The sequence below is a fragment of the Haliotis rubra genome, unplaced genomic scaffold (genome assembly GCF_003918875.1).
Source record: "Haliotis rubra isolate DU_JTF1 unplaced genomic scaffold, ASM391887v1 Scf614, whole genome shotgun sequence".
NCBI lineage: Eukaryota > Metazoa > Mollusca > Gastropoda > Lepetellida > Haliotidae > Haliotis > Haliotis rubra.
The window spans coordinates 426,790-439,900 of NW_025767318.1; the positions used below are offsets into that span (position 1 = coordinate 426,790).

Below are 13,111 nucleotides of genomic sequence, written 5' to 3' on the forward strand. Positions count from 1 at the left end.
ACCGTTATAAAATTCAACCCGTCTACATATGCCGTCTGCACATTCGTGACCAACTCGTGTTATTCCGGGACATGCCGAAGAACGAGGTTACGGAAAGGGGCGAGTGGTGACGAATGGCGTGGTCCCAGACAAAGTCGTTTCCGGAAATTATCTCCCTTTAGCGTCTCTGGCTTTTTTGAGCTGTTGTTGAGCCACTGAGGTAGACTTTCGTGTTTTCTACGAATGCGCTTGACATGTTTTTCATTTTATGTGCATTATTGGTGATGTGAAGTTCAAGGAAGTCTTTTTCATATCAAAACTAGACTTTATACGTGTAGACAAAAGTAGAACATTACATAAACTCCTTTCCATTTGTTTAAGTCATGATGTGTCCGGTTTTCGATCAGTAATCTTTTGTTCTAATTTGGCATTGCTTACAGTCAGTGTGGTTAATTTACAGCAACGCCAGTCTAACATGAACGAGCAGTCCGGTTCAATGTTGGTATTTGTGTTTACAAACGGAACAAACTGAACGTAAGAAGAAACGCACTGAAAGCAGAACCGTTAATTCACAGTGAGACAGTGAACGAGGTGCGTTATCACTGACCATTCTGACGCTGAAGGGGATTTAGTCGGCAAGGGTACTACAGTTATGGGGAGTACTACACTTTACCGGGCGCACTTTTTCAGATTAATTAGCACTGCTGAGATTCCCTAACCCTAAAGATCGTAAAGGGTGCAGCGAAGGCTGCACCCGGTAAAGTGCATTCTAGCCCAGTTATGTACCCAAGTTACATTTCTGTATACAGGTTACTACCCTAGCCAAAATCTGAATACAGAAACGTAGGATGCATTCTGCATTGTGCTGTTTTCTTCATCGGAACTGTCATACTGTTGTAATACATTTGATTACCTTATATAAGAAACGACCATACACAGTATCACATATTTCGCAATGCACAATACCACTCAAAATCAGTTGAACAGGAATAACTACATACAGTTTTGGGTTGCGGAATATGGACTCGTCCGCCGTTTAGGGTGCCGGGAATGTTTACTGTATTTTTATTTTGTTTACACATCTTTAGTACCTGTGCTGACAATGACCCCTTCAGCATCACTGACGGGGTCATGGGTGCCTTCATGCCAGTTTTTTTTGCATTACAAGCCCCTGTACGTTAGGTGATTTGAAATATCACCTCTCAGAATTTACACAGTAAAAAAGTGCATTGAAATGCCAACACCTTATGATGTATTTATTACATGGAAAGTCTGATTGGGGAATTGACAGATTACATTCAGTTTGGTATATACCTCAGTATGCAGTTACACCCAACCTGGTTGTTATCTTGGTACTTTTTACAACTATGCTTGTGAATACCCAAGTTACACCCCACATTGGGAGAGACATCAAGTAATCGTAAATGTTTTAGGGTGGATGCTTTCCCTATCATATCAGCCATTTGACCAAAGTTAGTACAGTTTGTAACACAGATTCGTATTGAGATTGGAGAAAAATCACTTTTAAACTTATAATGGATCAAACAAGGACATTTCGACAACTACTAAATAGATCAATTCCATCCTCATTGGCAAATGTTATTATGACACAATTAGAGTAACTGGTGCTATTAATTAATAAAAATAATGTGGTACTTATATCCTGATTTATGCTTTTGGTATATATCAGTTCTAGTTCCATGGTTTCAGGAGTGAATGAGACAGCATGGGTGACATCAAGCAGTTTCTTTATGCATGGCTGGGGAAGAAGAAGGTCACCCCAGATTATGACTTCAATACAGGGGGACCAAAACATCGTATGAGGTTCAAGTGTGAGGTATGTTCCACAAACAACAGCAGTTTATATAGATCCTGGTAATATCTGCAAGCACTATCACCTTCGAACATCATTTTAGTCAGCTAGTTCAAAACTACTTACTTGTGTGAACAAGTAAACATCCAATGATGGTAGTGATTATAGAGAAGCTGAGAGCTATAAGTCCTAACCTGTTCTCAGTGCTTCAGTTTTGCTAGAATTTACAAATTCATACTGTAACTCTATAGCAGGATATTACCGGTACTGATGTCATCATGTCTCACGAAGTAGAGGGTTTTGTTTTTATCGATACTGTATCAGCATGATCAATACATATCTATGAATATGAAAACTTGATAATTCACTGCCACAGAAGGTATACAAATATTAAGATTATCATTGTTAAGACACACAATGAAAAGTCAAGCACACAATTTATTTTTAATCATATAATGGATCCTCCTAGTTCATTTTAGTGTTGACAGTTGCAGGTCTACAGGTATAGCATCAGGAGGTATAGCTAATGATATTACGACTCGGTATATATCCTGATACTTTTAAGACAATATATCAATACAAAAAATTTCACCTCAATTACACACCTACCTTTCAGAAGGAATTTGGCACCCAAAAAAAGCCTAAATTCTTTATTGTTCACTAGGTTCGTGTTGATGGCTACGACTACGTTGGTGTTGGCAACTCCACCAGCAAGAAGGATGCACAGGCCAACGCTGCCAGGGACTTTTGTCAGTATCTTGTCCGCAAATCAGAAATGCTTGCCAGCGAAATACCTGGGGTGAGTCATAAAATATCTGGCATCATTTGATGACATTCAGACAATCTGGAAGTGCTCTACTGATCCACAAGGGCTCTACTGATTTGTATATATCAACAAGGTGATCAACTAGACAACAGTTGTCAGATTTTTTGTAGTCTGCTTTTGCAGTCTTTGCCGTATTTCACGAATTTCAAGAGTAATAAAAAAACTACTGATCTGATATGATGTGATAGTTTAGTAGGATTCATACAGAATAAACCCGTGAAGATCCGGGTTAGAATTGATCTTCAGTAACCCATGCTTGTCGTAAGAGGTGACTAACAGGATTGGTTGGTCAGGCTCGCTGACTTGGTTGGCACATGTCATCGTATCCGAATTGCGCAGATCAATGCTCATGCTGTTGATCACTGGATTGTCTGGTACAGACTCGATTATTTACAGACCGCCAATATAGCTGGAATATTGCTGAGTGTGGCGTAAAAGTAAAGTCACTCACTCATACAGAATAGTTACAAATCAGATAAGTAATAAGCCTGAAGTAAAATACAACTGAGATAAAAAGCCTGTAAACTGTTTTCAACACATTTTGCAAAGGTGTTACAATGTTTAATGGTGCAAGAGAGTAAACTCACTGTTTCTCACAGCTGGAGCTGACTACAGCGCGCCACCACAGCCAGGGGCAGATACCTTTAGAGAAGGGGCTGGATTACCTGGAGGACGTCTCCCGCCTCACCAGACCCTTGGTATACTATTTCTTCAATTATTGAATTACTGAGAGTCTCTTCACACTGTCTGTATCATTGCCATTGTATTGAAATGTGTTCTATCCACATCTGTTGAAATCACTTTTGGGTAATCGGGGTAATGAACATATTCATGTTCAATTATTTAAACAACTCCTTGAATTTTTAATTGTTTTGCTCAATTCTTTAATTATGCTAAAGTTGTGGGCACAGAACAGTCCTGGTCCTACCTCATTCTGTGGAACAGTTGAACAAAATTCAAACTCATTCACCTGATGAAGGAGTAAGGATATACCCAGAAACATTGTGTTCCTCTTAATAAAGAAGTTGACATCCATAAAAAGTCTCTTCCTTAGTTGAACAAAATGTATGTTAATTTCACATGAAGTCCTCTAATGAATGTTAGTTAGTGTTCAGTCAAATTATTAATTTGATGTCAGCCACAAATGAAGGAGGAAAATAGAAGCCAAGAACACCATGCTCTTGTGTCATCATACTTTAAGGCCTCATTCCCCCATTGGGATTCCGCATTGGAATTGTTCTCTAACAACAAGGATGCACGCCACCAAACAGATTGTGTGGGCCGACTCAAGGACTGCGTTGATTGCAAGTTCTCATACCAGTGTTCACTAATAGCGTCTGACCCTCTGACAAATCCGGCAGATTCGCCAACGGTCAGAAAGAAGTCTACAACCCGCCGGCCCCAGTGTCTGACTGTGTATTTCACAATGACTTTGACTGAAGTTGTTTTATGGGACATGTGACACTTGTTTGCTGTTTACAAATCTTATGTTTGTTAATAATTTCAATGTCAATTATAAGAAATATTAAATCTGAAATGTGTGTTTAATTTTATTCCATGGGTCCTGTGCATTTTCAATGGGTCAGACAGACATCTGAAACTTACAGGACCCAATGTCCTGTGACTTTGAAACACCATTCGTGAACACTGTCATACGCTGATGACATGGATCATTGTTCTTATAGCATCACTGGATTGTCTGGTTGAGACTGCTGTAATACGGGTGGAATATTGCTGCGTGTGACATAAAGCAACCAATAAACAAACTATCTACCTTATCTATGTGAAGCTCCTTCATTCACGCTTACCTCCCCTTGCAGGTGGCGCTGACAGCAAACCAATGGGTGCACCCCGCGAGTTTCCCATGTACCAGAGAGGACCACCACAGGCTTATCTCGACAGGCTGGCTGCTGACAAGAGAGTTATGGAAGAGGTACAGTTTACTTCCACCTTCAACAGTAACTTAAATTTTAAACAGTCAGTGATGGATTCCACACCACAGTTGGATTTTCCTATTTAACATCACAATCAAAGGAACTTTTTCTGTCTGGGTTCAAAAGTCAGGACATGACTCACATCTGCTTTGTGCTTGGTAAATAGAAATCTTTTTTGACTTTCAGTCCGAGGATGTAGACTTGAATGCTGATATCCATGGCAACTGGACGCTGGAGAATGCCAAGAGTCGACTTCACCAGTTTCTGCAGCAACATAAAATACATACAGATTACAAGTATTCCATGATGGGACCTGACCACAACCGGTAAGAGTAAGATACACACAGACTACAAGTACAGACACGATACAGACAGACTAAAAGTACACACAAACTACACACAGACACAGACTACAAGTACACAAGATACACACAGTAAGGTACACACAAGATACACACAGACTACAAGTACACACAGACTAAACTATACACACACATACAAGTACACACAAGATACACACAGACTACAAGTACACACAAAGATACACACAGACTACAAGTACACATACACAAGATACACACACAGACTACAAGTACACACAAGATACACACAGACTACATACACACAAGATACACTACACTGCAGGTACACACAAGATACACAACAACGATATACACTACACAAGATACACTACAGATACACACACTACAAGTACACACAAGATACACACACTACAAGTACACACAAGATACACACACTACAAGTACACACAAGATACAGTACACACACGAAGTGCACTACAAAAGTACAGATACACACACTACAAGACACACACACTACAAGTACACATGATACACTACACTACAAGTACACACAATACATGCACACAGACTACAAGTACACACACAGATACACACACTACAAGCAACACACAACGATACACACACTACAAGATACACACACACACTACAGTACACACTACAAGTACACACGACACACAAGATACACAGACTACAAGTACACACGATACACACACTACAAGTACACATACACACAGACGATACAAGTACACGAATGCACAACTACAATACACACGATACACACTACAAGTACACATAACATCCATACTACACTACAAGTATATACACACGGACTACAAGTACACACGATACACAATACACTACAAGTACAGATACAAGTACACACGATACACACACTACAAGTACACACAAGATACACACACTACAAGTGCACACACGACGATACACACACTACAAGTACACACACGATACACGGACTACAAGTACACACATACACACTACAACTACATGTACACAAGATACACACACTACAAGTACACACGATACACACACTACAAGTACATGGACACACACACACACACTACAAGTACACAGTAATACACACACACACTACAAGTACACACAAGACACACTACAGTACACACAACGATACACACACTACAATGTAATACACACACACACTACACACAAGATACACACTACAAGTACACGATACACAACTACAGTACAAGTACACACAAGATAGTACAGCCTCGGACTACAAGTACACACACGATACACACACACTACAGTACACACACACACAATACACACACGAGGATTACAAGTACACACATATACAGTACACTACAAGATACACACACAAATACACACACACAGGGACACAACAAATACACACACTACAATACACACAATACTACAATTACAACACACAATACACACAGACTACACAACACAACTAAGAACACACACAGTACACACATACACACAATAATACATACAAGTACACACAGATGCACACAGTACAAATAGATGGCTTAGTGGTAGAGTCCCAGAGATAGCGGAAGGTCGGCGGGTTCGATCCCTGACCCCTCATACCAAAAGATGTTAAATATGGTACTTGTTGGTCCCTGCCTGGTGCTCGGCATTAATGGGTGTATAATGTGTTTTGAGTGGGGTATTCATGCTTCACTGCGCGCATGGTATCTCAGTGATCTAGCACTATAAAACCAGCTTAAGTCTGGGCTAGTACAAGCAGCCGCACGTACATCACACAGTACAAGTAACATGCACGATACAATCATATGAGATACACAAATATTCTCAAGAACACACAGTACGACTACATTAAACACCAATTTCACTTCACCTCACAGTACTTACAGTACAAGTACACACAGTACAAGTACATACTACATACAAGATACACACAGTACAAGTACATACAAGATACACACAGTACAAGTACACACAAGATACACACAGACTGTAAGTACACACAAGATACACACACACTATCAGTACACAGGCCACAACCCGTGAATGACCAAGGGTCACACACAATAAAAGAGTCACAATATTAAAGACAAGATATGCATTAGGACTATAAGTCCTAAGCCAGCAGTGAGTGTTAAACACAGTTTGCTAGACTGCCAAGACACAATCCAGTGCCAGATGAGACTGGTGGCACCAGATTGTGGACAAACATCTGTTATCAGCATCATGGTCATGTAACCTTTGTGCTGATGGGTCAGTTCACTATGGCAACAGCTTGATAGACTGGCAAACAGTTTGGGATTCATACAAAATGATGCACATTTTGGCTGGAGGTATTCTGTCTGATGATAGAAGTCATTCATTCAAGTCATATTGCAATAATATCAAGATGTTACCATGTGATGGGAAAGTAGCATTGCTGGCGTACTCATCCCTGATAATCCAGTGTATCATATCTCCATTCCATTATGACAATCAGGATCCAATTGCTACCATGTCTTTAACTTCTTGGAGTGGCAATTTCAAAGTTTGGAAGTACAATATTGACAAACTTTATGGATAACAACTTCTATGTCCTGAATGTGATGTTTCGATACAGATTCTGCTGTCAAGCAGGACTGCAAGAATGCTTGACAACAGTCCAAGAATCTGTATCGAAACTCAGGAAATAGGAAGTGTTGTTGCCTTTAAAGTTTGTTAATATTGTACCATTTACCATTTTTGTTTGGAGGAAGTGACGTCCACATCTGTACTCAAAGCTATGGTAGCAAATGGTTCCATGACTGTAGAAATCCCCGCACTGTTAGAATGTGGAAATGATGCACTGAATCCTCAAGAATGGGCAGCGTAGTGGTTTGTTGAAACAACCTTCATCACTGTCAAGTGAGGGCCATGTTCTACATGACTTGTGGGGATCGTGGAGAAACAACCTTCATCATTTGTGGCACTGTTGCTGATAGAGAATCAGCTGTGTACCACGCAGTGGGCATGTTCAGCAGTACACCAGTCAAATTACTAAACACATCTCAAAGTATCGAGAAAACTCCAGAAAGGTATCCAATGTAGGAAGATATAATTATTTATATCATTTATTTTAATAGTTACCTCAAGATGTTTAAAGATTTTGATATATTAGATGATATACAAAATTTGATAAATTAGTATACAAAATTTAATGCAAACAATTGATGCAAACAATTGTGAACAAGCTATGGTTTTGATAATCAGGTGATTCAGGGTATGTTGTGTAATGTTAGGATGTGTAATGTGATGACACAGCTCAGTCAGTGGTGTCACTGGCCGAGCTCTGGATGGAACTCTCTGTCTGGTGTACTGCTCAGCATTCTTGAGGTTGTTTCTCCATGATCTAGGGGCCCGTGGTGGGGAACACTTGGGACCATCTTCTTGAGTCAGGGAGGAAAGTGACAGGTGAGTATCTTGTATAATCAGACATTGTCCGATTTTGAATTCTGAGGTTAGAATAGATCCCCAGTAACTTATGCTTGTTGTAAGAGGCGATTAAACAGATTGGGTGGTCAGACTTGGTGATCTGGTGTATCAATACTATCATTGTAGCAAAATGGCATTGATCGCAGTTCTCAGGGATGGTGGGGTAGTCTAGTGGTTAAAGCGTTTGCTCCTCACTCTGGAGACCCAAGTTCGATTCCTTACCAGGGGTGGAAATAACCCATTGCCCAACGCCCGAGTCCAGTGTTTTTTTCTGTTGGGCAAGCAAATTTGTATATCACACTGTACCGGTGTCCAGTTGACTTTCCAATATTAATTATGTTGTTTATTTAAAAAATCAACAAGAAAACGGCCGGTATAGTGGAAAAGTTATCAGGGCAAGTGATTTTACATGTGCCACTGTACCGGAGTACACTAGCAATTTTAAAGTTATTTCCACCCCTGCTCACATAGGTACAATGTGTGAAGCTCATTTCTGTTGTCCCCCGCCATGATATTGCTGGAATATTGCTAAAAGGGGCATAAAACTATACTCACTCACTCACTCACTCATAATTCTCAGGGGTGGTGGGGTAGCCTACTGGTTAAAGCATTCGCTCGACACGCTGAAGATCCAGGGGTTCGATTCCCCACATGGCCACAATGTGTGAAGCCCGTTTCTAGTGTCCCCTGCCGTGATATTGCTGGAATATTGCTCAAAACAACGTAAAGTCAGTGTTCTATCAGAGACTATTATGTCTCTATTGACTATTTATGATAACCACTGCTGACCTGTCAAGATTGCAGTATATTTCACTATCAGAGACTTTTATGTCTCTATTGACTATTTATGTCTCTATTTTTAATTCTAACCACAGTAAAAGTGATATTGCTATTAATGATGTAAAACATATGTATTGAAACAAGGTTGCTGTTGTTGTGTTGTTGGTTCTTCCAGCAAATATGTCTCTGAGTGCAGAAACTTTTGGTGTGTTAATAAAGTAGTAGATGGCTTCTGTAACAACTGTATGTCCAATTCTGTATGTACAGAACCTACTTTGTATTCAGGGAATGCACTAGTCTGTATGTTACCCATCTTCTTTGTGTAGGGGAAATAAACTGACTGTTTGTGTGCTTGTGTTCCAGGAGCTTCATGGCCGAGATGAATTTCTATGTAAAGAAATTGAACCAAAGTAAGTAGCTGGCAATTACAGCAATAATTTGTGAGACCTATTCATGTATAAAATATTATGATGTTAAGTATTTCTGTACACAGATTAAACAGGAAATGTTATAGAATTATGGTGGGAAAATTCTGAAGTCTCATAAGAAATATGAAATTGTTAAAATGCGAAATTTTCCTTTAATTGTGGACTTTCCCATAATATAAAACAGGAAATAATGGAATGTTAAATTGCTTTATTACCCATGTATGGGTAGTTGCATACTGATCTCGTACGTCACACAAGTGTCGTATCGGGTTGACCTGTGTCGTAACGACTTGACCTGAGATTCTAGCGATTTGATTGGATAACCGATGACCTCTCAATTAGGTCACGTTGTGACGGAACTACTTTTTCATTCATAACAAACACGTGAATTCATTCATTCTAAAACTTATGCATTGTGGGAAGGTAAACATTGCAAATGTTGCCGTATCGCTGTTTAATTGTGAGTCGAACTGAGACATTATATGCGTCCAAAAACATAAACTCAAAGTTTCCACCAGTGAGGTTAGCCGTGTGAAGTAACTGCAAACTAAGAAACGGGGTGCTATGGAGTAGTTTGATGTAGGAGGCTGTACGAGGCGATGACAACTGACATGCATCCTGACGTCAGTTGCCAAGGGGGCAGACGAGCAAGGTGCAGTGACGTCATTACAGTGTGACGTCATGCAAAAACTTCACTACAGAGCAACAATCTTCCACAACCTCTTTATGAAACCGGTTTCGGTTTGAAACCATAAAAATAACAAAAATACACTATTTAGTCAATTTAATGCATGTAAGACGTGGGTAATAAATAAAATACCACACTTGGTCTCATAACATACCAATTATACGAAAATTTCGCTCGGTCAGATACCATAGGAAGGACACTCGTTTCATATAATTTGTATGTAATGAGACCTCGTGTAGTATTCTCTATGTATTGGTTCGATGTTATAGGAAAGATTTGATTCATTGACCCTCATGGGTACAGGAGGTGAAGCTGGTTTCTGGTAGACCATCGGTGGTACCCTGATTGTTTGACACATGTCATCGGTTCCGCAATTGGCGCAGGATCGGAATGCTGTTGATCACTGGATTGTCTGGTCCAGTTCGATTTACAGACCGCCCACATAGGGAATACAATGTGTTAAAACTCAACTCACTCTTTAATAGGAAAGATATGTCCCCATCAGGGGTGGAATTAACTTTAATATTGCTAATAACAGTGGCACATGCTTGCCCTGATAAACCATAACGATTTCCTTGTTGATTTTTTTAAATAAACAACATAATTAACACTCACTGGACTCTACCCCCTCATGGGATTGTGAAGCTGGTTTCTGGCACCATCTACCCTGATTGTTGCGGAAATGTTGCTGTGATGGCTAAGAATGCCAAGCATTCTAAATTCACACGACTTTCAATGTTCTCAGACATCCATGCACAAGAACACGGATCCAACAAGCAGGTAGCCTCCAAGTCCTGTGCTCTGTCCCTCGTCAGACAACTCTTTCACATGAACGTTATCGAGCCCTACACAGGTTTGAAGAAGAAGAAGGATTCCGAACAGGTGTGTATTGGAAGTCTTTCCAGTCAGTGACAGTACTGACACCTCTTGACCAAATGTATAGATGTAAAACAGAATACCTTAAACTAAAAGAATATTTACGGAGTATAGTTTGGTACTGTGGAAGTAACTATTGAGTGCATACACATTTAATGTGTTTGTTGCTGTAGTTGGCGCCGTACGACGTTGCTGTCAGCCCTGACTTACAGAACCAGATCCTGCAGGTTTTGGACAAGTGGGGTATTGATCCCGTGCCCAAGGTACGTGTGGCTTCAACAGAGCAGCCTTGTTGCTGAGAGTGGTTATCTTATGTCATTTCTAATTCAATTAGGGGCAGTCGGGTGGCCTTGTGGTTAAAACGTTCACTTATCGCACCGAAGACCCGGGTTCGATTCCCCATATGGGTACAATGTGTGAAAGGATGGAGGGGTAGCCTAGTGGTTAAAGTGTTTGCTCGTCACGCCGAAGACCCAGGTTCGATTACCCACATGGGCACAAGTCCATTTCTGGTGTCCCCCGCCAAGCTATTGCTAGAATATAGCTAAAAGCGGCGTAAAACTAAACTTCACTCAGTCACTAACTCACAATGTGTGAAGCCTATTTCCTTTGCCCTCCATTGTGATACTGATATTTCTGGAGTACTGCAAAAAGCAACATAAAACTATACTCACATTTCTCAAAATGAATCACTTCAGTTACTGAATCTAAAGCTTTACCGAAAGCTTCATCAATCAGAAGTGAACATGCTGTGTTTGATAGAATTGATTTTGTTCCTTCATTTGTTTAAAAGATTCAATCAGGCTTGGCCTAAATACAGATAGATACACCTTGTATGTATTGATATGTTCACAGGACACACTGTCAGTACATACTTTAAGAGGTCACTGCCTGAAAGTGTTTCCTTTTGTTATTAGCCAGATGTTTAGTAGTCCAACTTTTCGTATTTACTGATGTTTTGATTCTAATTTTGTCAGCCTCATGGCCCCCCTCAACCAGTAGAAGATGGCTCAATACCTCCCACATCCCTCCTCACTAATGTGTCACTGGATGAGTTCGAGCCCGCCCCCAAGAGGAACACCCCTGGGGTTGTGCCATGGTCCCCGCCCCAGCCAAACTGGAACCCCTGGATCAACTGCAACATAGACGAGGGACCACTGGCAATGGTGAGACTCTACTTGAATACAAGTAGCAAGTCAAGAGGTCTCTGTACCCATCTGCGATGAATGTTTGTAAAACTAATCAGATTACAGGTCCATTTGGTCAGACTCTTGGACTTGGTTGATGCATGTCATCCTATCAAAATTTAGTTAGTTGATGCTCATGATTTCAGTCACTAGATTATTACAGACTACAATCCCAGCCACCTGTATATTTCAGTTGAAATATGGGGAAGGAATGGTTATAACAAACTAAATAAAGCGGTCCCTTTGAGTTGCTTATAAGCCTAGGTTACTGTGTCTTAAAGCCAGCTATATAAATGTTGAGTGTATATTTGCCAACAGGCCAGTCTGGAGCAGGTGAGCCAGGATCTGTTCAACAGCTTGGACGACCAGCGAAACCGTGACGAGGAACTTCAGAGGGTACGTACACTCAGTATTTTTTACCAAAGAAAGCAGCACCTGGAGTGGTGATCGATTCAAGGCTGCATCAAATAAAAAGATCATATTTATTGCTACTTTGCCTGGCTGTGTAATATCTGAAAGGGGCACCTGTTATATTCTGCCAGACTTAATAGCTTAGTTAACATATGAAGTTTTGACTGAATAATTTGATCATCTGAGATGTTGATGACTTGTTTGTGGACATGTTTTGTAGATGACAAACGAGCGGTCCAAGTTGCCGGTGTTCGAGTCCCATGACTACATCCTTCAAACGATACAGCAAAGCCCTGTGACCCTCATCCGTGGGGAGACAGGGTGTGGTAAAACGACACAGGTGGGTAGAGATGATAGTAGACTTTTGGGGTGGGGGTGGGGGCATTGAGATGGGTTTTGGGTGGGGTGGTAAAACGACACAA

The 13,111-nt window shown here is 40.5% G+C and overlaps 1 protein-coding gene across 1 annotated transcript in view; it reads left to right on the plus strand.

Moving 5' to 3' along the window:
* Positions 1-379: 379 nt before the first annotated feature.
* The window catches only part of LOC124255967 (ATP-dependent RNA helicase A protein-like), a 33,069-nt gene continuing 20,337 nt past the window's right edge, over positions 380-13,111 (plus strand). Inside the window, 13 exon segments of the mRNA XM_046689914.1 lie at positions 380-570; positions 1,690-1,816; positions 2,457-2,591; positions 3,218-3,316; positions 4,439-4,485; positions 4,488-4,551; positions 4,739-4,878; positions 9,463-9,509; positions 10,961-11,097; positions 11,265-11,354; positions 12,069-12,257; positions 12,597-12,674; positions 12,910-13,029. Coding sequence (XP_046545870.1) covers positions 1,706-1,816; positions 2,457-2,591; positions 3,218-3,316; positions 4,439-4,485; positions 4,488-4,551; positions 4,739-4,878; positions 9,463-9,509; positions 10,961-11,097; positions 11,265-11,354; positions 12,069-12,257; positions 12,597-12,674; positions 12,910-13,029 — 1,257 coding nt within the window. The 5' untranslated portion in view covers positions 380-570; positions 1,690-1,705.